The sequence below is a fragment of the Emydura macquarii genome, unplaced genomic scaffold, assembly GCF_026122565.2.
Source record: "Emydura macquarii macquarii isolate MOO-44397 ecotype Brisbane River unplaced genomic scaffold, CSIRO-AGI_Emac_v2 contig_67, whole genome shotgun sequence".
Taxonomy (NCBI): Eukaryota; Metazoa; Chordata; order Testudines; family Chelidae; genus Emydura; species Emydura macquarii.
The window spans coordinates 9,629,467-9,657,221 of record NW_027130204.1 but is presented as its reverse complement, the minus strand read 5'-3'; the positions used below and the strand labels follow the sequence as shown (position 1 = coordinate 9,657,221).

The following is a 27,755-nucleotide window of genomic DNA, read 5'->3' as shown; positions in this document are numbered from 1 at the left end:
TGGCTGTTTCTGGGTTGGAAGAAATTTACATGTTATAGCAAGATGTCTGTACCATAAAACCAACACGCAAAGGGATAAAACAGTTTTATTGCTCTGATGCAGATGGCTGCCCTTCTGACTGTGCAGGAAATTTATTTTTTCCCTTTTTCTTTAAAAAAATTTTTTTTAAATAGGCTTCGCCATGTGGGAATTAATTATTTTGTTTCTAATGACGTTCACCTAGCCCTCCCCTCAGCTGAGAAACACACATTCACCATGGGACAGCAGGTAGAGGCCACATTAGAATCCTGCTGGTAAGCATGAAAGCAGAACATGTCTGGCACAAACTGTGGCAGCCAAAAATGGAAAAATCCAATTTATTTTCATTTTAAAATAAAATAATAAATAAAGCTAAGATGCAGAAGTTTTTTTTTTTTTGTTTGTTTGGTTGGGTGGAGAGGAGGAAGGGGGCTAAATGTTTGGAAGGCCAGATATTCAGAAATGCATGGAATGAGTTAGGTCACAAAAATATGAATGCATATGCTGCACTTCCAAAATTCTGCTTTTTTTGCATGCAAAGTGAGCACCTGGTTGCCTAATGGCCCATTTGCACGGAATTATCCAGTGTTTTAGGGTTTTATTTGCCCACCTGTTACACGCAGCTCTAAATACCTGACCCATAGTGAGAGGTTTCATCTGTGATAAATATTGAGCCTCTCCTAAAATTATGCTTATGGAAGACCTATTTTTTTAAGTGAACCACAATCACACATTACACAATTGCTTTCACTAATATAGTGTGACAACTTTAACTTTGCATTTCCTGAGTTGGTGCATGGACAGTCTTTTGTCATGGGACAGATTTTGATTGCACTATTTACCTCTGTATAGCACCTTACTCCACAAAAAGTCCAATTGAGGTCAATGAGGATATTCATGGAGTAAGGGGCTATTTAGTGAGAGTAACACTATGAAAGTCTGGCCCTGTGTGTTTGTAGAGCACCTAGTGTACTACAACTCTGATCCTGTTTGAGCCTTCGAGGCAGAACCATAAAATAATAATATATTATAAAATTGCATGTAACTTCCTAACCTCAATATTAAATAGATTTTTGCATTTAATATACATATTCACATGGCATAGCATCTTACCTGAGATACTACTATATTAAAGGAAACCTTTATTTCCAAATGTTCATAACTTGTAAATGAAAAAAAATCATGCTTGCCTGGACTTCAGCACAACCCTTAGGGGCAATGTCTGTTTTTGGTCTATTGTGTTAAATATAAACCTGGAACACTGCTAATTGGATTTAGGGTAAACTCTCCCCATCCTCAGGTTTAGCTTGGCCTGACAACCTAAGTTCCAACCTTGGCAAGTTGACAGCCCATTTGTGGGAGGCTAAGTCTAGAAGGGAGAATGCATTAGCCATGCAAATTTTTGGAAATAGACATCAAGAAAATATCAAGAAGTTAGGGCAACAGCCCTAGGTCTTCCCCCTTTCTGTGGCAGCAACTATGTAACAGTTCTCTTTGACAAAGAGGGCTGTTTGTTGAGGATTGGGTGTGCAAGAACTCATTTTTCTGATGTGTGGAATCTCCTTGCAAAAATACAACCTCTAGCCGTACAACCTGCTTGTAAGACAAGAAAGAGTTCATTTAGCTTGTTTTTCCCACTTCCATCCCTATTACCATCTAATGAATGTTTTGCCAGTGTTTGGCACATAGAATTCATATTGACATCAGGGAAATCTCATTGTATAGAATAAGTGCAAAATATGTACCAAGGACCTGCATTGCAGATGGGAGATGTGACTTTAGTATCAAGACTAACACTTTCTCTGTATTATAGAACTGTACATACTATATTAATATAGCTGCATGTGTCTATGTATTATTAAAAATAGTGTAAAAACCAAACCGTTTTAAATTCCATTGAAACCAGGGCTACAATCGGTGCACCGAACACTCAATAATGGTTATGAATCAAAAGAAAGAGAAAGGGGGACTGTAGCAGGTGTGCACATCTAAGAAATTTCAATACACTGTAAAACTGTACGTAGCCAACAGCTTCATCATTTGGCCTTGCTGAGCTCAGAGACAGGCAATTTTTCATGATTTTACCATTTTTGGCCAAATGTAAACTTTTTAATTAAATATCCCACATGATTCCAGATGTTTGTTTATTTGTTCCAATAAGGCTATAAAAATGCCTGCATGATAAAATTGGAGGAGTAATGCTAAAACAGGCTAGACTGGAGCACTAACTAAACATGGGAACTCTCAGGAGTAAGACTGTACACAGCAGTGTTTGTGCTTTGAAGTCTGCTCCTGTGAGAGGGCTGTAATACCATGGTTAGAAAAAATAGCATGTTCATTCTGAAAAGGTTATTATTATAGAGCCAAACAGCCGGTTTACTGGACAATTTTTTTTTTTTTTTTGGATTGCCAATTGTACACATACTGAATTTCTAAGGCTCCTGCAAAACTAAAGCTGATTTTAATATAGGTTTACTTTGTTGGATCTCAACCTTTCACATATTGAGCCAATCTTTCCACAACTTTCTGTCATTTGATAGACTTAGTGTTGGGCGACTGAGCAGCCTCATGGTTTCTTGCGTCTTGCATGACCGAATGAGGTAGGTCTTGAAAAAATCTGAAGCTTTCTGTTCCATTTAAGCTTTGCAGCCACAGCTATTTTACCATAACTCATTTTTACTTTGTTGTGATGGGGTGACTGGCCCTTAGGGTTGTGGGATGGTTATGATGAATTTTGGGAAAGTCGTGATAAAAACTCAGAAGCTATTGAGATATTTGGAAAAATATAAAGAGCTTGGGGCATGTTTTGAGTAGCCTAACTAGGGAATATGGAACTTCGCAAAGCTAAACCTCTAAATGTAATTTGAAAATATATGCTGGTATTTTTTAAGTAGTCTAAGGTGCTAGTCATTTAACACTCACTGAATTTGAATGAGACTTGGGCACCTGACCCCTTATGCTTCTTTGAAAATCCCAACCAAAAGTATTAAATCTCATTTTTAAAATTCTAGGCCCTTAAAAACTTCTTCTTCCTCTTTCATACAGTCCTCTTCAAGGCCCAGGATCTCGTATTTATCCATCACAAAAGCCACCACAGAGTTTTAGTAGGTGTTCTTTCCAACTCCCTCCTTCTGGTCAGCCTGCTCAACAACATCAACAGTTTTCTCTTGCCCATGGATTCAGAACTTCTGGTTCAAACCAAGGTAGCGAAATGACATAGCAGATGAGACTTAAAAAAGTATTAACTCAACTTTTCCAAACCTCAGAAAAAGTTTTATCCAAGTTTTGAGCAAAGCTTGTAGTCAGTGTATATAAAATTCCAAACCCATTCACTCATCCCTAGCTCCACATGACTGGCTGCTCCCCTCTCAATGTAATTCACAAGATAGTGGTACATTTTTATACTGAAGTTTTAATAATCTACAGTATCATGATGCAAATCCAACATTCCTTTGAAGCACAGAAAAGAAATTGTTGACCCTGTAAGTGACAAGAACATTAATTCAATGACCCCAAAAATGTATTTCTTGAACTATATTAGTCAGGGTCAAAATCAAAACCAATTGCAATTTATTCCATTTTTGGTAAAGTCTCTGTGCTTTACAGCAAAACACACAGACCCTGAAACAGACTCTCATTACTTAACATGTAAGGCAAATTTGTCCCAGTAAAGGTCACTGCTATTCCAGAGCAGTCTCAATTCCACTGGCAGCTGCAACAGTGATGGTAGGAGTGTCAGCTTCAGTACCCCGTGTCTTTTCATGAGATGCCCAGTAATAAGCCACTCGTCGGCACAGGGACTAGTGACTCGCTTCTGCTACATGAACATCAACTGCAGCAGCAGCAATTATCCAATCGTGGCCTGTTAAAGGACCCACATTCCTAATAATAGTCCCCCTTGAGCAGTGGTAGCAAGAATAAAAGAAGTTCCCTCATCTAGTGAAGCCATCTTCTCACCTCATCCTCATTGCAAGGTCTTAGGTTGCTTTGACCACTCTCTAATGGAGCTAAGTACCATTACCACTTCCACAAACTGACCCCTTTTAATTCTACAGCAGTCATCTTGTTCTCAACTGGTGCAAGGCTGCAACTTGTCAGAACCATCAAGATGTGTATGTAATAAACTCTGTGCAGAATAGCGCAGACAAGACTTTCACCTTGAACTGCTTATTTTAGTTTTGTCTCAATAGTGCTAACAATAGAGCTTCTGTAACTTCTATTGGGAGATAATTCTGGATCCTTGTGCAACTTGCTGTTGGGAAGTATTTCTTGATATTCAGCATAAATTTCACAGAGAACTTGCTGCAGAACATGATTATTTTCGCTACCCCCACCCCCAATCCTGTGCTGTGGTTATTTCTCTCATATTATACCAGCTAGTCACTGTTTTTACATTTGGGGGCGGAGGGGAGACTTGTTGCCACTTTGACCACTAACTTGTGATATGCTGCTGCACTCTATATTACATTGCCAACTGGACCAGCATGACCCAATTGCATTACCAATTGGACTGGCATATGACCCAATGTGAAAAATAGAAATATTGGATTCTCTGTGAAGTGCCTTGATTGCTTTCATACAAGCCAACTTAGCAAACTTCTCTCTATTTTCAAATACCTTTGCCTGACATGGAACTTCCATATATTTTATCCACTTAAATTTGCCTCTTAGTCATCTCAATTTGACTTACAAAATGAGTTAAAGCCAATATTCCCCTATTTATAGTTTCTGTTAAAATTTATTTTATGATCCCTCAGGTTAACTAAATGATAAAAACTACCCACAGATAATTTTTGGATGGCACACATTAAGCTGTTTCATGCAGAGATATAGAAGAAATCAATTGCTTAGTATAAAGTGCAGTTCACATTAAGGAAACTGCAAACTATAACTAATTATGATAAGTTGCTATGTAAATTATTCTGTGACATTCCCAGCAATCAATTTCAAATTTAAACTAAGCCTCTGGCTGGAAAATGGGATGAGCACCTAACAACTGTGTCAATAATAATAACAGAGAAGATTGTAATGATAATATAAACAGGATAATTATCTTTCCGGAAGCAAGTTTTCATGCAAACTGATTTCCTTCTCTTTTTTATGTCTGTGATTTAAGAAGTGTGTGTCTTTTTGGTATTATTTGTATATCCTTTAAAGAAAGGCTTTAAAATGAACCCCTTATACTTTAGCATTTATTATAAAGGGATACTTCAAATCTTTATATTTCTTATCATTTTAGAACCTAGGTCCCAATCTTTAAAACATTTATGCATGTGCTTAACTATACTCATACAAATAGTTCTACTTATAATCAAATGACTTGAAAATACTTGTTTTTAAATTCAACTTCCATTGGTCTGGAAGATATTTTTTTGGTTGCCAATCATCCCAATTTATGTTGTTATAGTCCCTTTGGCCCAATGGAAGTTTAATTTAAAAATTGGATTTTTCTGTAGAACCCAGAGAACTTTTTCCTTTAATGCTGAACTCATCTTTGTCATTCATGCCTTCATTTCTTCTAGGATAAATTATTGTAATTTGTTTTTAATTAGGTTTCCCTTGAAATTGATCAAGAAACTGCAACAGTTGCAGAATGAGACTGCCTGACTCTTCCTTGATATAGCAGCAAGGGAATCAATAACACCTTCCCCTCTGTGAGCTGCTTTGGTTGCTGGTGAGACAATACATTTAATTAAAGGTCTTACTGATGGAATAACCATTAATAATCTAGGTCCAAGGTGACTCTCTTATAGTCCTGTTAATTACACACTTTAAAAATCTAGATTACAGATGTTAGTAATCTAGGCCTACTCTGTGTCTTCGTGCTGTCCCTCCAAAACTACTTCTGCCCATTTCCCAAACTTTCATCTAACTCTGGTTCAGTTGGTTCAGTAACCTCATAGGCATAGCTGTAATTTCCTTCCTGAATACGTCCATAGGAGCCTCTCTAGTGCTCTTCATGGCTTAGTGCAGAGGATTTCTATTCAAATCAGCTCATCTGACCAGCTATAAATAATAACTTCTTTGCTGCCCCTTCTGTAGTCAAAGTGAAAGCTTCCTTCTGAGCCCACTTTTAATTTAGTTATTGTTGCTGTTAACATATGTAAAGTACCCAGCCACCAGGGTATAGATGCTATATAAATATATTTTTAAAATAAATAAACACACAATGAAGGTAGTAAGTCTCCCTCGAGAATATAGATACTGACGGGTCTAGATGGCACGATGATTGCAAGACAGACAAAGGGACTGCTAAACTTCCAGCAGCAAGAGGCACCTCACCTCCGAGAAGCAGCCCTAAGATTTGTGCCTGGATTTTGTATGGTTTACGCATACTACACACATCCTGTAACAAGCACATTGTGCTTAAAAAATAATAAAGAAACCCAACATTACGAGAATGAGGTGCAACATATTGACCACCGAGAGAGAGAGAGAGAGACACTCACTGACCACTAGTCAATGGTAATGCTTGATTGGACTCTTTCCAGAGTTCCCTATTCCAGTTTCAGACAGTGGAAGCCCTCTTTCAAGGAAGCCTTCTCACAAACATGTATATGTCTTGGTTGAAAGTTTGCCACTACATTCTGTCTCCAGGAGGGAATTTATGACTTACACCATCCCTTGTATATCATCCATTCCCATGTCAGTATTAATGTCTGTCAATATGTGAACATGAAGTGCTTTCCGCTGTCAGAGCTGAAAACAAATCATAGATGGTATCACATTTTATTAGATTCGAGAATTGAATATCATTCTTTATATGGACTGCTGTGACCCTGGAAACTTCCTCCGTGCCAACTGGCAGAAGGTCCACCCTACTGCAACTCACATCCGGCCTGACACACTTATTAATCCCAACACACTGTTGTCATAATATGTATCTAAAAGGCCTAATCTAAAATGATATAGGTAAACTGGAGACACACTGGTCCCTAAAGTCATTGTGTGATGTATGTACAGGTTGTATACAAAGAGTTGTGTGTGTGTCCTGGAAATATGTTCTTAATATGTATTTGGGAGGGAGTGTAAACCTGCCCTAGATAAAGGAATATGTATTTACCTGTCGGACAGAATCTGCACCTCAGGAAGCCTTTCTGGCTGTTGAGGCACAGACAATGGAGTTCGGGTAATATAAGGGGAGCAAAAAAACCATTTTAGTTATCCATCATGTAGGGAACTTAAGGAACAGGACACTGAGCCTGTGAATGGTGGATTCTCTTAGCCTGAAGGGCCGGTGCTGCTGATAACGGGCTGTAGGTGAAAAATTGTTTTAGGCAAAGCTTGTCAGAATTAAATTTTAAGCATTAGAAAACATGTTTTGTTTTGTCTATATCCATGTCTGTCTCTTTTCCTCTTGCTTAGTCTCATTTATAGCTCTATTGTTTGTTGTTAAACTTATTCTTAGTTCTACTATAAACTATATCAGTGCTAGCTTATTGATGTAAAGTGTGCGTTTTCGGCTGACAGGTTGGTGTCTGCTCTATCTCTTTGGAGGCAGCAAACTTAATTTCTGTGAGTCTCCAGTGAGAAGACACTACAGAGAGATGTCTGGGGAACTGGAGTTCACTGACTGTTACTATCAAGGCAAGCTAAAGACTGGCAGAGTCTCAAGGAGTTTGCTGGTGAGGCAGGGAACTGAGACACAGTCTAATCTCTAGGAAAGCACACTCTAGCTGAGGCAGTGGGGTAACAGTGGCTCACAGCTCTGGGTGCCCTGAATAGACTGTCACAACTGCTCAGACTTAAAACACAGAATCAGGCAATATAACCGCAGTAGGCATCAGAATGTTTGGATAAAATAACTGAAAAGATATAGAAACAAAAGGCAATGGGTTGGACTGTGTGCTCTGGGGGCTGTTTGAACAACAGACAATTGGAACAATTATATCTTGGCTTAAATCCATGATGGGCTTGGTATGATCCATTTAAATAAATGCAGTAGTGGTTGTATGGGAATGATTTGTCAGTGTTTGTTCCCAGAGGCAAAATGGCAAGGAAAGAAGTCCTTCATAAAATATTACTGGAGACCAAGTGGTGTGGGACGAATGTGAACGGGATCTCAATTAAACTGAAACCTTGTCTCTCTCACCCACAGAAGTTGGTCCAATAAAAGATTGCCTCACCCACCTTCTCTCTCTAATATCCTGGGATCAACATGGATACAACTGCACTGAATAGTTATAATTATATTAATTTTAAAAAATACTCTTTTAGGATCTCTTCTGTAATCTAATTTAGTTGAAGATGAGAAATTGGAAGGTAACAGGTTTTTCACACATGAAACTCAGTCGAGGGATTCTGCTAACATGCTGTCTGGTGGCCTGGCAATTAACTTTCTATTCCTATAAGTTTAAAGAAAAATAGTGGTTTTGTTACTCACAACATAAATGTAATTTTTTTTCTTTGTGTATTCTGTTCATGCCCACATCGCATAGCAAAAATCTGAAATTCAGCACAGTATAAACAATGGATTTTTAAAAAAAGAGGAATACCGCCAAATTTGGAGACTTTTAGCTTAAATGATAAATTTTCACTAGTTTGAAAACAACTGCAAATGTTTTACCCACCTCTGATGCATCAACATATTGGAATATTTATAAATTAGTATTTAATACATATTTGGAAGTAACATTTGTGTAAACACACGTATTGAGCACAAAAAATTAGTCTAATATAGGTGAATAACTAACCTGAGGAGCCTGAGATCACAGTGTTAGAACCAAAAATCAGTCATGAGGGCAGAGTGTAGAGTTAATACTTTTGAAAGTTTGTCCACCAGGAGTATTGTATGATGACAGACTAGGGGTGCTGAGCTCTTGGGTTGAGTCACTTTGTTATGAGGTGCTTAAAACCGTACACGGACTGTACTGCTGAGTCACATAAACAGAGGATTTCAGTTAGATTCTAGCCAGAATACAAGGGGGATTAGTATTTTAATGGGGGCAGAGAACTAGGGTCTGAGACAAAGAAGGTCCTACAAGAAAAATCCTAGTAACAGACAAGCTTGGGGAGAAAACCTAAACTGAAGTCTAGGAAGGGGGTAAATTTAAACTATATACAATGCTGTCTTCATACACAGGGTAGGAACTTGTCTTAGCAGCTCAGTATTTTGATGTAATATCATGGCAATTGTACTCCCATGTCATAACACTGTGCTGCAACATTAGGATAGCAAGTGTGAAAAATTGGGACAGGGAATGGGGGGTAATAGGCACCTATATAAGACAAAGCCCCGAATATTGGCACTGTCCCTATAAAATTGGGACATCTGGTCACCCTATACAACATTGAACTGTGGTATTTGGTGGACCTTGGAAATGATTTTGGAACTCGTAAAATCCCTGCAAATAGCACATGCAAGACATGGGATCAACCCGAGAAGACTAAACAGTCCTGGAAATACCATGATGAGTTCTTGAATGTAAAATAGGAAGATGACAAGCTATACCATATAGCATGAGCACAGCTTTTTTGCCTTTGTTTCCAATAAAAAAAAAATAAATGCAAGGAAAATTGTTAATGTAAAACTCTGCAAGTCCAATGCATTTCAATGCTGCTGGTCTTCCTCCCCACCCCAAAGAATAAATTTACAGCTGGCACTGAGCTGTTTTTCCAACAGTTCAGACTCTGGTAAACAAGATCCTCCAGGGATAAATAAAAGCACTCACAAAGTCATGGTCATTCTCCCTTTCAATTTGGGTTGAAAAGTTTCCTAAAAGTTGCCAATATTTACATATGTAACAGATGATTCAATCATTTTACGTGAGATTGAGACCATTCAAGAAGAAAAAAACTTTGGGAGTGTGGCCGAAAAATAGTGTGTTTACAGGTTTCATTTTTTAATTGGAGGTCTCTCAATTAACTCTAATTAAGCTTTCTTTAAGTTTGCGATCTTGAAGAACTTTTCTTAGTTTTCAAGAACTAGTTGATTGGTCAAGTAAATCTGCTATCAGATTGTTCCAAACTTTATTCACAACAGCTGGTTTTCTGGAAAGGTTTCTTAATTATTTCTGAGAGACTATATTCATGTTGTTTGTTGGAATGAGGCAACAATATCTCATTTAGGGCCAGTTTTACCCCTTTTTTGGACAATATGTTCTTTTTTCACCCACTGTATGTATAGATATGGTTAAGCATCAAGGAAAATAGCAGCACACATGTTTACTATGAGGAGTGAGAGGTTTTGGGGGGAGCGATGGGAGGGGTGAATTGCATAAATTTGTGTGTGCTAAATTCAAAATACATTCCCTCTCAAAAGCAACAAGGAAAGGATTGTTGTGTTTATTTCTAATAGCAGAATTCTTCTCCCTTCTTGTTCATTGTAGAACCAGAGATGAACAGCAAAGGGGGTAAAATTAGAGATTTTTGGGTTACCACATCCCTCTTTGCATAAAGAGCACGAGCCCCTTCAAATCACACTCATCTAGTTCTAAATGTGCAGCCATATTAAGACATGCTCTTACTGCCAAAAAGGACTTCTGAATTACAAGAGAAGTGGATCTGTAATTTAGGGACATGAACTCTACTACCAGCTTCTCTCTAGTGATAAAGAAAAGACTCCATAGTCTGTCATGAACACAGGCCTGTAATCCATTATCATCTGAATTGCCAACCATGACTACATTGATCTAGTTTAAAATAATCTCTTTCACTGTTAGGCAACTGCAATGTTCACTTGTTCTTGATGATATTTCTTTAATTTTCTAAATTCTTTTCAGAATAGAACCTAGTCATCTAATCCAACAGCAGGATTCCAATCTGAAAACAACTGCATTTACCAAGAAATTAAAGATGGGCTCAAGCCACAAAATACATATTGATGGGTTCAATTTTTTACATCCTAAAAGTCTCGGGCACACTGAGATCCAGCATTTTGGTTCAGTCCTTCTCTACTGGAAATGTTAGTTTCTCATATCATGAACAACAGACATAAGGTGATTTAACATCTTCAACTTGCTTCACTTTCAGCACATTTCACTGATCTTCAGAAGAAATCTAGCACCATCAGTCAGGTTCATATGAGCTCTTTCACCTTCCTTTGAAGCATTAAGCTGTACTGGCCATTGCACGTTGTTCGGTCTCTCAATAACCAGTAGAAGAGGTTAAGTCAGTTTCAGTACATTGAGATTGATGGGTGCCCAATTTACGATTAGTTGCTAAGTATAAGGCTGGCTTTGACTTAGGTAGTCTTTATAGAACATGAATGTCTCTATTCAACAGGGGTATCTGGTTACTTTCAATCAATCCCATTGGGAAAAGAGTTATAATTTCAAAAATGTATGGAATCCAATGAGCAACTAGGGGAATTTATACGGCTATTGCTACACTTGTTTCTGGCTGCAGAGCGCTACAAGGTTTTCAAAGTTCTTTCTTTTTGGAACAAAGGTAAAGTGTCTTTATGGCAGCAACAGTTCTTCGCCTACTTCCAGAACTTTGCTTTCCCTAGGCATGCTGAAGGAATCTGAGAATTTGCCCAAGGTGCTTTTTAAGTTCTAAAAAGGGAAATTGCACATTGATCCCCTTTTAATGTTGAAAAACAGAACAGAATCCCTTTTTATTGCAATATAAATGTGTATTAACATTTTGAAATTGTAGCCCTAAATTGTTAAATTGCAAAATAACTCTCTCTTCACAAATATTAGAATTTACAAATTCTCTCAAAATCACTAGTGCTGCATGTAATCATCTACTTAGCAATATTTAAGTACTCTAATCTCTTTATGTTTTTTTAAATCGCTAAATGTTATTATTCCATAGATTTATTTGCTTTCCCAGTAGACAACCTGTAAATCCTGTTTAATATGAGTTAAAATCTGTAGTCTTGACAGGTATGGTTTTCTCATCAACTGCTTGAAAAGCACAGTGTTCTCTCTAAAGTGCCAATGCAGCAGTAATGCGTACAGAAGGCCTTACAGCAAAGTTTACCGCTTTGCAGTAGTTCATAGTGATAAAAGCTATACCTCTGTGATTGGTGAGATCCCTGGATCCTGAAGGCAGTGGCGTATAGTGGGTCTCTGGGGAGACTGAGGCAGTGTCACCGCAGGAGGCCTGTGTGATAAAAGAAATATTATCAATGCTCTGAAAGGAAAGTCAGTCAATGACTAAACAAAGATGCAAGATGAGCTATGTGATGTGATTACAGATTCACAGAGTTGACAGTCCCAGTGAGAAAACATAAGGATTTTAAAATGTAGTTGCCAGTCCTCAAAAGGAAATAGTATCCATAACTTTTCCTTCAGTGATACTAGATCAATGTCACTAAACAAATATTTTAACACACATCAGAGCTTTAGAAAAGGATATTTCCACTAAAAATCTTTTGAAACATTAAACATTGTATTTTTTGTTCAATATGAGTTCATTTGCCTGCATGAAAGTCATCAGTCAGCAGATTCTTTCAGCAAGATAAGAAAGTAGATTTAATTATCACCTCTTTTTTGAAAATAAAAACTAACATATTTTGCACTACTCATCGCCTTACTGGGAAGATAAAGGATTATGTCACAAATAAGAATGCTTATAATATACTGTGCAGAAGAAATTAAATAAGATATACAGCTGTAAGGAAAAATAACCTGTATCAAAAGTTTGAACATTTGAGAAGCCTGATTTAACCAAAAAGCCTTATTTAGTACAGAGGAGAAACAAAAGCAACCCTACCCAACACAACCCCAAATTTTCCCCAAGACAAAGAAGAATTTCAGATTTTATGCTTTTGTCTGTTGTCCAAAGGATACTGGTGTTGAAATCCAGGGCAGAAGTACATTTTATCCAGTGGGACTGGATTGCATCCCAAGGAAATATTATAAAGACCTAGATATTACAATGACCAGGACAAGGCTCTATTTACCATCATGCTTTTGAGTTACAGAGCAGCAATGTTATGTTGTTGGAATGAGATCTTAAAGCAAAAGATAGGTCTTATTTGTGAACATGTATCATTCCCATAGAGTATTCCTTAAAAAGATGTCTTGGCAGAACAGTAGAAGCACTTAGTGTTCACATGCAGTTAATAATCTCCAGGGCTTTCATGTCCTTTCCATACTAGTTAATAGGGTAGACATTAAGCACTTAGATTTGACCACACTGTTTTTCCTACTGCTACAACCCACTCATCTGGATACAAAAATCAGACTGGTGCCTTCTAGAGAAGACAAACCAAGAGGAAGAAGAAATGCAACCATTAAGCTATTTCTTGAATCCAATGACAATGTATGGGATGGGTCATGAGACAAGAGTGGCCATCTACGACATGGTGTTCCCAAAGCACCCATTGACATGAGCGCTGCTAATAAATCAAAGCAACCTTAGTAACCTTCACTTTTCATTTGTAATGGCTTTGTGATCACTCAAACAACTCTTTGACAGACTTTTTAATTGGACAGATATTTTAAAAAACAATTTACAAATGTTGATGAGAATATACATTTTAATGTAAAATGGGACTATAACGTTTTGGTTCAGCAGGCCTCCAAACATTTGGAAATACTGATTCTATTTTTCAGAAGGTTACCAGGAATAAAACTATGATTGACACTGGTTTAGAAATAGTAATGATAAAAATAAAAAAATAAAATAAAAAAAGATAACATACTGTGTTTGAAGTTTATGAATATTTAGAGATCTTTGTTTAGTTTCTTGGGCTTTTGTAGATTCTAATACAGTTGTGAAGGTAAGTGACTCAGCTGATTAACATATTAGTTTTTCCAAAAGCTCAAAATGGAGGTGGCCTCACATTGTTGTGTGTCTGTTCAAGGGCTCAGATTAAGGACTCTGATAACAGTGAAGGTTTCTCTTTGGTACTTTTAATCTCAATTTAGGCTGTTGACAGTTTGATGATAGCTTTTCCTAAAATTACTGGAAGAAACTGCCTTTTCAGCAAATACCACAGACTGAGCAAAATTCAAGAGCTTCTCAAAAGGATATTGGAGTGAAGGGGCAATTTAGCTTTATTTCCAGTTGTAGGAAAAGCTACCTTCGAAGTGTTCAGTTACAAAAGCTTTAATTCCATGGAATACCATATAGGGTTAGGACTGTTTTGCTGAAAATCCTGTATCATGTTTTTGTATAAACCTGTGTGCTAGCAGAAGGAAGCCACACATTTTCTTCTTATTGTTTATTGAAAAGGTGCCCTAGCTATTTTCCAAAGTGACTTGCATAGATTTTATTATTCTTAATATTCATAAGAATATTTTGATGGTGATAGTATTGACATATAAGAGCTCTGTCTTCAGATAGTTCTGATCTTTGCATGTGATGTTCTAGTGACAGTGCAAAAGTGACCTTGAATGGACATAACTTACAAATAGCTTAAAGGAAAAAATGGGTGAAGTAGTGAGATTTTCTTTCTACTAGGGACACGTCAAAGGGTTCAGTAAAAATGTTCCAGCAGGTCACATTGATAATACTATGGGAGAAACTTGAATTCTCACAGCCTTGATAGTTGCCTGAATTCTGCAAGATACTAAGGTACAGTGCATAAATTCAAAGCATGTGAGTAGTCCAAATGACAAACGGGATTACTCAGGTGCTTAAAGTTATGCTTAAGAACTTGCCAAATCAAGGTCTGTATCTGTTCTTTAGGAATATCCTCCAGAGTCTTGTCTGAGTAGGAACTCTAAATAAACAGAATAGAGACAAAAGTCTACTGGGCTTCCAAATCCAATACCTTTATCAAAACTACAGACTAACTATACAGCTGAAATAAGAAAAAACACACCCATAAATAAAAATGGTTTTGATCATTTTAATCAGAACTATGGCAATTGCTTATGAAATTTTACATTCTGCTGAATCATTTGGTGCTGCTGTGTATGTTAAAATGCTGTATCCCAAAGAGACCAGTTAATATTTGCTATTTTTCCACTTGCTGCAGATAGCGGCCACCTATCTTAGCATTTCTCTGTTTTCTATCTTGAAATATTTACCCTTGAGATGTGAGAGATCGCCTTCATTTCTGTGACATGTCATACATTCTTCACGCACACACGTGCACACCAATAACTGTTAATAGTCACTAATACATTGTATCTGACAAGTTTTATAACACAGGAAGAAGAGCAAGTTGGCATCCTTTCTTAAAAGAATTCAATGGATGTTCAGAGCACTTATGAAAAGACATGGTTTATTAAGATAATTTTGCTAACTGCACAAAAAACGGATTTTCCCAGCTGAATACATTAAACTCAGGCATACTTTTTTATTGGACATTATTGACAGGCATTTTCTGGACATTACCAGAGCAGACTCAACAGAGAGATGGTGGAAAGTGTTGTCATGTTTAGAAACGAGATGGGGTAGCTACCAAATCCTTCCACTACCAAAGAACTATGTCTAGGAGCTATACATCTAACAATGTAGTTAAACAAATACCCTAAAAGACAACAATTCCACAATGCACTCACAATCACTCAGCTCTTATTGTATACTTATGCCACACTTGCTCATCCTTAAATGTGATATCGTATGCAGTGTACAAAAGTTGGAAACAGTGCTGTCTAGTTTCAGCAGCCTGTATTTTTTGTCTTATAAAGGAGGAAGAACGGGGGTGGAGGAGGGGGAGAGGGAGGGAAATCTAGCCTTTATCTTTTCTCGAGAATAAATGGGAGTTGATATATATCTTCCCATATTAATACATAACAAGATATATAAATAGACCTTGATATCTCTCTTCCTCTCATGTAAATACAAACACACACACACACTCAGGTCAGGGTGCTAAACCTCACAAATATGTGAACTGTATGTCACTGACATTTACCCATCCATATATGTGAGAAAAATACATACCAAGAAAAGATTTAGAAAAACAGTAAGACCTGACAAGTAGTATCAGAATTGCTAGTTCTATTAGTAATAAAACTGGAAAAGGTTAGAAAAATTAAGGGTGTAGGATTTAATAAGAAATACTAGATATAGGCCAAAGTTATTCTTGTATAATTTGTATGTCATCTGTAAGCATTTAGGGATGCTTAAAGGCTCCCTCTATCCATTATAATGTGTTTTTCACCTCAGACTGGAATATTCTGAATCTTCAGCATTTTAAAGAGCACGCAATGAGGCCTGTCTTTTCTAAAATACTGTTGAAGAAGCAAACATTGTTTGGGGGTGATGTACAGAGAAAGTGTGGCCTTTGTTCTCTGTTTATGTTGCATGATTATCTAGCATTCTTGTATTTTGTGGGGTTCTGATTCACTATTTTTTTTTAGCAACACTGGTCAAATTCACGCAGTCTGTCTGAGAGATGCCTTTTGTCATTTTATAATTGACCTCCTGTCATTTTATAAATTTATATTTAAATAAAAATAAAAATATAAGATATTATTAAAGTGTCATGATCAATCCAATAACACTTATTTAATTATCAAACGCAAAGCTCAAGGTCATTAAAGAAATTATGTTGGTTTCTATGGCTTTCCATTGCATCCACTGCAAAAAAAGATGAAGAATGCACAAAATCACTACATTTCCCAGTTTCTGTATTTATTAAACCTTTTTCCTAAAATGTCTATTGTCCACAGGACAAACCACAATATGGTACTGTTATCTATAAAATGGGGATAATGATACTGGTCTCCTTTGTGATTTGAGCACTTTGAGATTTACTGATGCTAGCGCTATATTATATTATGAATAGGGATCAACTCACATTTGCTTTTTAAAATTCTTTTTTTTCCTCCTTCAGCATCAAGATTTCTATGTTAAATATACTTTAATACTTCAGTGATTGACAATGTAATGATTTAGCAGATACACGATTTTTAAATCTTTTTATTGTTGTTATTTTTATTTCTATTATTATTATTGACTACATAAACATCTATTTACTCTACTGGAGTCATTCTGGCACAGGGACTGTTTCTTACCACATGTTTTTACACCACCAAGCAACCAGGAGCCCTCAACTCAGTTGGGGGGGCCTCTAGCTGCTACTATATGACAAAAAATTAACGTTTTGAGACAATACACTGAGTGCCTAGTATTCTATACAACGGGTAGCAAAGCACACCAAGAAGACAGAGCTTTCTTAAAACTGTTATGTTGGGTGATTTTTTTCTCATAAAGTTTAATATTAACTCAAGAAATATACGTAAAAGTTGACAGCTTTATTTCTCAACTTGAAAGAAGATGAAAGAATGAAAGAGAATTCAAGAACTGAGGTGGCCAGATTCATCAGAACTCTTACTATTTAAGGCAGGCTATGGAAGGTCTTGTTCTCCACCTCTCTCCTGTGAACTAGGTAAGAGGTCAGAGAAAGGTCAAACTGCTGCCATGACCCATACCACGACCCTGTCATGTTTCAAAGAAGCCAACAGGTGGCATGGCATGACTACACAGGGAAGTTTGCTTTGCTTAATGACATAAGAAATATTTTTCATGCTGAACTTCCAACTGTAGATCCCACTTCAGGGGATTTGTGTTGGTAAATCTGTAGCATAAATTAGAGTCATTTTAATTACAAAGAAATATCAGCTGCATGGCATTATCACAAGTTGCCTGATCTTTCCAGGCTTAATGAGATGACCTACTTACCCCACATAAAAATAGTGACTTGTTTTAAAATCTGTTTTTAGGCATTTGACCACAGTACTGAACAAACAGCAAATGAATACTGTACTAAGGGGGAAAACGAACTGTATTGCCCAGTTAACAAGCCATAATGATTATGTATTTGTTATATTTTGCTTAGTGTTGCTAAAAATTAGGATATTTTTAACATGATTCTTGCAAAAAGGAGTTTTTTAATTCTTTTAAATTAAAAATAGCAACTATGAATATGTTCCATTTTGAGTGACACACAGTCTGATCACTCTTAGCTAGTACACTATTTTAGTCTATAATTAGAAAAGTATCACATTACTAGGAATTAAATTTAAACGATAGGAAAAGGGTCGACCAATTTGATTACATTATTATTAATAGTGAGCAGAATCAATGAGAAAAGAGAAGGGCACATGTCAGTAGGATAAAGGCAAGTTCACTTTATTCTTGTATAACAACCTGAAACTTTCAATAAAAAAAAGCTCCAATCACATCAAAAGCCAAGGCTTTTTATGTCCAGTAGGTGAATCTATAGTCACTTCCATAATGATGTGGAGAAAGAGTTACAACCTCCACACACACTGAAGCGAAGTAAAGTAAAAAAGACAAAAACTAAAGGAGTGACACTTTTGCACAATCCAAGGGGTAAAGGAATCAACTGTACTTTGATAGATGGCTCCCAAAGCTTCTGAAAAATTTTGGCACCTAATTAAACTAAAAATAAAATGGGATCTGTGTATGTTTATTTCCTGAATTCCCTATGCATAGGGGTTAAACCAAATTTTGGACAGTACTCATTCCAGGTAGTGGCAGAATATATTGCACATCTAACACATGCAACCCAATTTATAGGGACTAACAGTTAAAGAAAACATAAATAGTCTTGTTATTCTTGGAAATCAACCATTTTTCTTCAAATGCTGGTGGAAGTAAAGGGCGGCCTGTAATTCAGCTCAGCCAGTTCCTTTTGAATCCTGGTTTGAGAAATACCAAGAATTAAATAATTCTGCCACCCAAATTAAATATCTCTACTGATTTTTTTCTTTTTAAACTGGAATACCTGAATAATTAAACATTTATCCAACATTTATTTCAATGTTAGAAGAAAATATTGCAACATTTTAGACATTCTTCAGTGTAATGAATAGAACAAGTGTCTCACTTATAATCAAGAGTGTGACTTTGAACTTGGCAAATATCCCTTCTGGAGAGTTTGCTCAGGTTATTTTCATGTTTGATGCTATTAATAAAAATAGGCTGATTTATTGTGGTAGCTGGAAGACAAGGAGAACAGTGATCTTCCGTTTTTGGGTTGGTATCACCACTCTGATAACCTATTGCCAGAAAAAGTAACTGTTTCATTTATTTAAATAACTGCAGGGCTTAACAACACTTATAGCATCTGAAATTGCATTTTCCTCATTTTCATGTGTAGCAGACAATCACTTACATGCCACATCTGAATTTGCTTTAATTTTCAGTTTCCTAATACAAAATTTCAAGATTGAGGGTGGGTTAACTGGATCAAAAATGTAAATGAATATAAGAGAATTCTTATTCATTTAGGCTTAATTGAATGTAATTGATATGTCTGGTGTGCTGCCAAATCTAACTATTGTGAATAGTACCTAATGTATAGACATTATTTTTGGACTACTGAATGCCAGAAAATAATGAGCTGGCATTCAGCATTGGTGAATCAGACCCTGAATTTTCATCTAAGAGCAGTTTTGAATTATTACTGGAGATAAGGTGTAAATGTGCAAGGGAATTTTGTCCATGTTTCTTCCATGAATCATAAATGAGGGAAAAATTATAGTCTAAATTGCACTTAAAAGGAATAAAGTCTTTTCATGTCATACATGATTTATCAAAATGATCTCATTTTAAGGGTACTGTGGTGTATCTTGATTAATAACATTAGTAAGCATGATGAATGGCCTCTTTAATGGTAACACAGAATTTATTGGCAAAATCCCTACTTCCACCACAAAGGGTGGGAAGTAAAATATGCAATGGATAGTTACTTGCAGATACAGCTAAGTAAACTCTCTCCAAGGTATTTTGCACTGAGGGGCCCCTTTCATATTTATTCACTTGAATTTATGCGTTGGCAGTGGACAAACAATTTATTGTCAACCCTGTTTTCAAAATGAATAATGAACTTTACCTTCTGTGGCAGCACAAACCACTAAGAAAGTCAACTGGTTACCAGTCCACTGCAAAACAAGTTGAACTGTGAATGTACTATAAAAGGATGTAGTGTATTAAGGTTTTTCAAGCCACCTCTGGAAAAGGACATATTACCTTTCATGAACATTGCTCCTGTTCCCTTACGACCTATTTCAATATCCTCTTCACATTTTGCTTTAATATCCTAAATGCTTCCCCCTCCTATCTCTCTCTCTGCCCCCACCTCCCCCAACCTCCCTTTTTTAAAGCTGCTCCAGTCTGCCCTAACTAATTTCCTTTTGGGCTGATAGATCAGAGGCCTTCCTACCACTGTTCCTTTTAGACCTGTGAAGCCCTCCTCGTAATCCCACTGCTTGTCCACAATTAATCTTTCCAGTTGCCACATTATTAACACTACCACCCACAGACAGAGGATGCCTGAGCCCAGCTGGATACTAGCTCCCCACTGGAGCATCAAAGCTGTCAATCACACGCTAGTCAGAAAGTTGCCTGCTGTCAACATCAGAGGTTTTCATCCTATCCTACCCGCTGATCAAACATTTTTCCTCAGAAGATTAATTCAAAGTCCCCACCCATTTCCTCCCATATCCTCTTTCTCTTTTAGGTTTACTCAATGATCCATCTTCTGTACAAAAAAGGAAGCAGTGAATAATAGAAATCTTTTCAAAACAAAACTTAGGCAAAAGTAAATTTAAATCCCAGCTGTTATCAACCTTTTTTTCCAGTTTAAACACCTTAAAGCTGCCTGGATTAGGCCTAATTTGAAATGACTTTCTTTGATCAAAGGCCCCAAGACCTTACACAAATATAATCACAAGGCAATGACTGTTTCAAAGCAGCCAGAATTGATTTGTTTTACTGTAACATATAGTACATGAATAACAACAGTGCATTTGTTTCCTTGACTTTCAAGACCTCTTTTTCAACCTATAACATATTATCACTTGAAGCCAAGTATTTTAGGAATTATATTTAGCACCGATTTTTTTTAAATTATGGTAAACGGCCAGAAGAAAATGACTATACTAGGTTGGGGTTAAAGAATATTTTGTTTTTAAGACACTTAAAAGAATGCATCTGAGTTATCTCATAATTGAGAGCACAAGTGGCTTGGGGAGATTCTGCTATTCAGCTCAAGTTTAAGTGAGTGGTGTGGGGAGAAAGGAGGAAGAGGCCTCAGCATTGTAACCTCCTCTAATATTTTCACTCATGCTAAGTGGAGCCTCACTCCTCCAGTAATTCAGTACCATTCAACATAATGAATATTAGAATCTGGTCCTAAAGGAATCACCATAGCAGCATGTTACAGCAGCGGTGTTGTCTGTTACTGGGAAAGGTACATATATGAGAGATTAAATAAAGTACAATGGCATTGTAGAAAGCAGACCCATTTATATAACCCAACATGTAGCGTATCCATTGCAAACCCTGATATTGGATTTTTAAATAAGAATAATTGATTTGAAATAGGACAAAATTGTACTTTTAAAGCATAACTATCCCCACAGGAGATAGATCTGAGATTAGCGTAATTATGAAATTGACATACTAATTCAAGTGATCAGATTAGCGCTTGCCAATAGTTGGCAAAATAAACTCAAATTATGTTCAGTGCTTTTCAACTAAATGACAGAGAAAATAGAACCAAACAATCAAACTACAAATTCTCCTGGATTCTTAATTCTCCCAGATTGTCATTAATTAAACCAGGAAAATATCCCACCAGTGCATTTAGTGGCCCAACAAAGTACAAAACAGACATCAGAGCATGCTGATCTTGGGTTCCTCTCCCAAATTTGGGAAAAGGTGGTCCTCACAAGAAGTGTTTAAGTGTGTGGCCATGCTAAGAACTTTTGTGTTGTCCTACAGTTTGTATGAATGTATTTGTATACGTTCCCAAAAGGAAGTTGAGAATGCAGCCAATATGCTGCTTTCATTTTATTTATGCCATGCATATATGCACACAACTAAGAAAAATTCCAGAGGTGTGTGTTAAAGTAGCAGAATAAAAAAACTATCAAACTGTACAATAAATAAGCCTTCATAAACAACTGTGCAAGTCTTGCCGGAAACCCCAACAGCCTTTTACAACTATTCCTTGAGGTGTCTTGTAAAGAGAACCACAAAAGCAACTCTAGATGGACAGATGCATGCTCCTCTCAGGAACATTAAGACTGTGCTCCCAATTTACTCTTACCTTAATTTCACTGTTTATAACATTTCACTCAGCATGCAACATCTCTCAGGACTTAAAGAACAATGTTCAGTCCATTGGTAAAAACTCATAATAATTTGGAAAAAGAAGTTGCAAAAAGATGGGTAAGTTTCAAATGTGCATGTAAATAAATTTAGAATGTGTAAGATTTCAGTATCTCTGTGCTCCATTAATTTTCCATAATATTTGGCCTTTGTACCTACCCTTCACCCATTATATCACATCTACAAATAGCGGGACAGATTGTTCCCTTGGATGTTTACGTCCAGCTTCCAGTGAAGTAGACGAGACTTGTGCATATTGAGAGAAAACTTGGGATAGGATATATTGTCACTTCTATACTTTGCTTATATTGGTACATATATCCTTAATCCACTAGAAAAGTGTTTTTGCACTAATTTCACATGAAGAAGGCCAACCCCAAATACAGTGCATTGCATTTGGTGTTGCACCATACAGCCATTTACAAAGTGCTTTAATTGAACTCCAGGCTTTAGCCAGCAAGAGGCTAAAACACAAGACACCGAAAGAGTAATTTCATTTTCTGCATGCAAGTCTGCTAGTTGCAAATAATGCTTAACCTTCAGGAGTCTGTGAGCTAGGGTACTTCTGAATCTATACTATATATCAGTGTATAGTACCTTACACCATATGTATACATACACATACATATTTATACATGCACATATATTGTACATATACAAATAAATATTTGCACATATAAAGTGGAATCCTCTACTTATTTTAACAGACCTTCATTATAAGGTTCACTATTCCAGCATGGTAGTGGGCACTGTCAGTGCACTGAAGCAAGCAGAGACCATCAGTCTAACTATAGATGAATTTCACTGTTTTTGAGTTCAGTGTAAGTGAATTCCTCTGGATCCCATAAATATATCACATTTTGGTCTTTGAAATGTGGGAGGTCCATAAACTCTCAAATTCCCTTGCCCACTTGATTTCCAGGGGTCATCAAATGTCAACTTAGAAAGAGCAAGGAAAATTGCTTTCATGAACAGAAACCTATGTGGCTATTCCACAGAAGAGGGTATATAACACACTACCATCTTTTCAGAACATATTCAGGCAATGGCAATCTGGGACGTGGGGATACTGTGTGTATTATGCAACAGATCTAAGTCTGGTAGCTTGCAATATCAAAGAGTGAGCTTTGCTTCTCAGTTTGTTATATCCTGCTTTCTCACTTTGTAAATTAATGACTTTTTCCTTCTGACACATGAATGATAAAAGGTTAATCTATATGAAAATTAAAGCTAACCCCTAAAGGTTAAAGGTTGACCTTAGTTTAGTAACTATTATTCAGCTACTGTTGCTCTCCTTGCTTAAGAGACATGAAAATTAAGAGTTTGGGAAGGTTAGAAAATGCTTTTAAGTAATCTTTGTACTGGCATGTGAGAAGAAAACTGAGTTTTAGCTAAGCTTCTTGTCACACAACTTAGTCAGCAGAAGGGGGTGCTATAGTGTAACCTATTTAAGATGCAAATAGAGTAACTTTTATAACAGCAGATTAAAGCAAGCATTTTATTCACTTTGCATGCCCACAGTGTACTGAATGTTGGAATCAGGTTTGTCACTGCACACCACAGGTTATTAATAGAGCTCAGAACAGTGTTGCTAAATGTGCAAGTTAAAAAAGCAAATAAACAAAAATGGATTTATCTGTGGTATTTGTTCTTTTGGGAGAATTCAGCAAGGCCTGCCTTGCACTGAAAATTTGTTAATTCAAGACCACTGAGGCTCAGTGATTTTCATTTTTTTAAGCATTCAATTGACAGCCACCCACTGCACTCCAAAGTTCTTCTAGTATAAGTCATCTACAAAGCTAGCATTTTATATGTAGACTGTGATTATTTTCAACCTAGCCAAACAAATATAAAATCAGGACAAGTTGTTGAGAATCTATGAAATATGACAACTGCTTTCTAATGGGTCTTCTTGGACTCTCTTGCTTTGGTGAACTACCAGCATGTGAGAAAAGACAAAATCTAAGGTTTCTGCAGGACCAAATCAACACATTGTATTGTGGCTTTACACTTTATTTTCCTACAGTGTCAGGTGTTAGACCAGAAAGTGGGTTTCCTCTCCCTCTACTCAAGCCAGTTCCTGTTTTCGTCATCTTCATCTCTCAGAGACTCATCAAAACCACGATTTAATTACATCTCAAAAAAGAAGAAAAAAAGAGTGTAAACATGACTCCTTTTTATCTCCTGATACATCTGGACAAGTAGACAATGTGCTAAAACAAAATAAATCTGCCCTGACAGTCACATCAAAGGGTTCAGCTAGGGGCTTGCAGCTACTTAAGGCACAGGAATGCTGTTGCTAAGCATCGCTCTACAACCTACCAGTCCCTTAAAGAAGAGCTTTTTTCTTTCAGAGGGAGATGAGGAAAGCTCAAGAGTGGGAACCAGACTGCAAAGGGAGATTGGGGATTTTGGAGGATTTTGAAGCTTAAAAGTGAATTGTGTGAAGAAAGGGGGTTTTGTTTGGTTTTGTTTTGCCTCTTGACACACAGTCTACTTTTTTGGGTGGGGTGGGAGAAGGAGGAGGTGAAACATATGGGTGAAACATCTTTTTAATTTTCCCCTTTGGATAAGAACAGGATATCATAGACTGCCTTTTTCAAATCCCTGTTCTGACAGTAGTACATTCAAAAAAGAAAGACTGCGACCAAAAGCAATACGACTGGGATACAGAGCTGATTGTTAATAAAAGCATATGACAAAATGTGTGCCAAGCCCCCATTTCAATCAAACATCAGATAAATACACACATGACTAAATATAGGCAGGCAGCTGGAATGTCAATGTCTAATTATCTCACTACCCAATAAAAGGAAACTTCTGATATGCACACACAGAACATGATTTGATGCTCATTTGTTAGTAAAAACTATGCCCTGGCCTTCCTTTAAATCTTTTTGTCTCTAGCAATGAGATCTAAAGAGCTGATTTTCACATGTTGAGGATCCACAATGTCAAATGAAGTCAATGGGAGCCAAGAGTGTGTTGAAAATCAGGATTTTTTCTTCCTATTATAACTGTAACATTGGCGAAATGGGAAATTACAATTGCACCAAGAGCTTTAATAATGCTCCCCCATTTATGCTGGTGGATAAAGAAACATATTCACATGCAGGTAGGATGCCCAGCATGGAAAGTACTTCCCTCAAGAAATATTTTCATCTTCTGTTACGTTCTGAGAAATAAAGGGAGTCACTCATGAAAAGTTTATTAACACACTATTAAAGCCAATAGATTCTTCCTAGTACCACTGAGATGTAAAAAATACTGTGACTCTATACCTGTGCCTTTAAAAAACATTTTAAATGTAAAAAAGGTCATCTTCTCCTTTTTATGAATTAAACAAAGAAAATTCTGAAACAACTTCATTCCACATGCAGGGTAGCTATCAACATGAACAATTATTGAGCCTGTGATATTGCACAAATAAATAACACTTAGCATTATCTTCTGCACCATCATATTTATTAAACAGTGACTGAGGGCAGCAGTAACCATTTTTACTGTCCCATACAGCTCTTATTTTCTAATTAAACAGGAGGTTATTTCCACTGCTAACACATCTATTTGTCTTATTTCAGTATTACATAATATTTTTTTGCCAGCCGTGCCTGACTACGAAAAGGAATGTTCTGTGTGGTGAACTGTGGCCCAAGTTGCTTTACTGTTTGGTAATCATGGAAATGGGCCATTTTGCAGGGTGTTAATAAATAAACTTTCTGCAATTTCTCCTAAAACATGATAAAGCTCATACTTTGTCCTACCCTCTAGCTTCAATACAAGGGCAATGAGCTGTATTATTAAAGATATAGGTCAAGCAAACCTGGCGATTTCAATCCTGTGGGATGCTTTAGAAACTGTTGTCATATTACTGAGATCATTCTGCTGCTCCTAATTATTCCTCTTGGTTGCTTCACATTTCAAGTGATTTCTCTCACACTTATGTCAAAATTTATAAGCTGCTCTGTGTAACAACACTACATTATTTCTTCACTTGTTATGGTAATATAGAACAGAGACTATGAGAATGCTTTAATCTAGCTGACAAGGATAATGTAGTCTAGAAATGTAATAAACTTTGTATTTTACCAAGGTTTTTTTTGCCTACTCTGAAACATTTCATATAGACAGACATCTTAAAAAAAAAAAAAAAACCCCAAAAAAACCTAATTGCTACAAAAACTTGAATACCCTCTTGTCTCAGTTCCTTTTTAAAAGGGAAAATGCTTCAGTGTTAAAGGTTCATGCCAATAGCTCGTGTACCTGTCTTATTCCCAGGTGTGATTGCTATTGGGCAACATGCTGTTGACGGTACTGTAAGACTAGTTAGTATGGTGGTAAAGCTATTTTCCAGGAGATCCAGGCATTGCACAAAGAGTGCCCTAATAACGCCAATAAGCACCAGTGCTGAACTTCCACACTCCAGTAACACAGCTCAATCTGACTGGCACAATATTTAATTTGCAACTAAGCAGCTGGAGATGGGTTGAAGATAAAAATCAGCTTTCCACATTAATTTCCCCTTCGATAGCATTGCCCATCTCTCAAAGATTTCTAAAATTTGGGGAAAGTTGGCAAGAGAAGAATTTGAAATTGATGGAGGAAATGAATTGTAAAGCTACTGGATGGAAGGCTCACGGTGCGCGTTAGACCAAGGAGGCGGGTTTTCATTAGAAGTATACAAGCAGATACTCATGGTATCTGAAAGATCATTTACATTGGAGAGAAACAGTAACAAAGATTAAAGTTATTTAAACTGTCTACACCATGAGTAACTCATAAATGGGTTGTACCCATCCTGAAATTTCCATAGCCTCCCCAGTTTTGCCGGGGTGATTCTACATGCTATATGCTATACTTTCAGGTTGTTCATAGGCCCCAAAAGAACTTTCAGGCATCAGCACACATTGCAACATTTTGGCAGAATTGTGGGGGAGTTGGGGGAAAGTATTGTACCTTTTTTCCTCACAACATGCTGATGTAACATTATGATAATCTAATGGCCAATTCCGCTGCATCAGATAAATGCATTAAAATGGCAGGTTTAGGAGCACTAGGTGTAGTGATAATTTTTTTTTAACTAAGCTTTGATACCTAGTGATTTTTCTTCTCTGAATACCAGGCTCACTATTCACACTGTGGGTCTTCCTTGGCTCTGCTTCCTCAGAAAGCAGGACCATATCTATCAATCACTAGGGGAGGCTGGCTTCCCCTTCTGGAAACTCTCTAGGGAGATTGTTGAAAAAATCTTTTCAACAATTCTGGCAAGTTATTATAAACATACCTCACCTGCGCAGCTTAATAGCCTCATCCCTTATTTTGCATTAAAGACATTCTGGAAATTGCTGCCAAAGTAATCTTCAGTGGTCTCCATTTCAGTGTTTTTACTGATCAGTTTAGCTTAGATCCTGTGATGGCTTTGGAGATGCTCTGTGATAATTTATTAATACCAGCTGGTTATTGGGATGCTTATTATACAAATATGTTGGTTTAACTTAATAGGGAGCTGTCTGGAAAAACAAGCACGAATGAAAAGAATGGTTCAAGATGATGCACAGGATGGAGCTCAGGTCCTGGTCTAAGAATGGAAGAATTGAGCCCTAATTCCTAAGGGGTGCACTCAGAGACCAAAAATGGGACAGAGGTGCAGCTACCCCTGTAACCTAGAGAGATTCCTGCCAACAATTTGATGAGGAGGAAGGCAGGCGCCTCTCCATCTTTCCTACTATTGTCTCACTTTC

The 27,755-nt window shown here is 37.0% G+C and overlaps 1 protein-coding gene across 4 annotated transcripts in view; it reads right to left on the bottom strand.

Moving 5' to 3' along the window:
- Positions 1-27,755, bottom strand: part of LRMDA (leucine rich melanocyte differentiation associated) — an 877,229-nt gene that overhangs the window by 111,455 nt on the left and 738,019 nt on the right. For 2 of the 4 annotated variants that reach the window (XM_067539479.1, XM_067539495.1), the window contains exon 6: positions 11,982-12,069. The exons of 1 other annotated variant lie outside the window; for it this stretch is intronic. In XM_067539479.1, the coding sequence (XP_067395580.1) occupies positions 11,982-12,069 (88 nt within the window). Of the gene's footprint in view, positions 1-11,575; positions 12,070-27,755 lie in introns of those variants that run through there. One more of the 4 variants, XM_067539471.1, reaches the window with a different exon arrangement.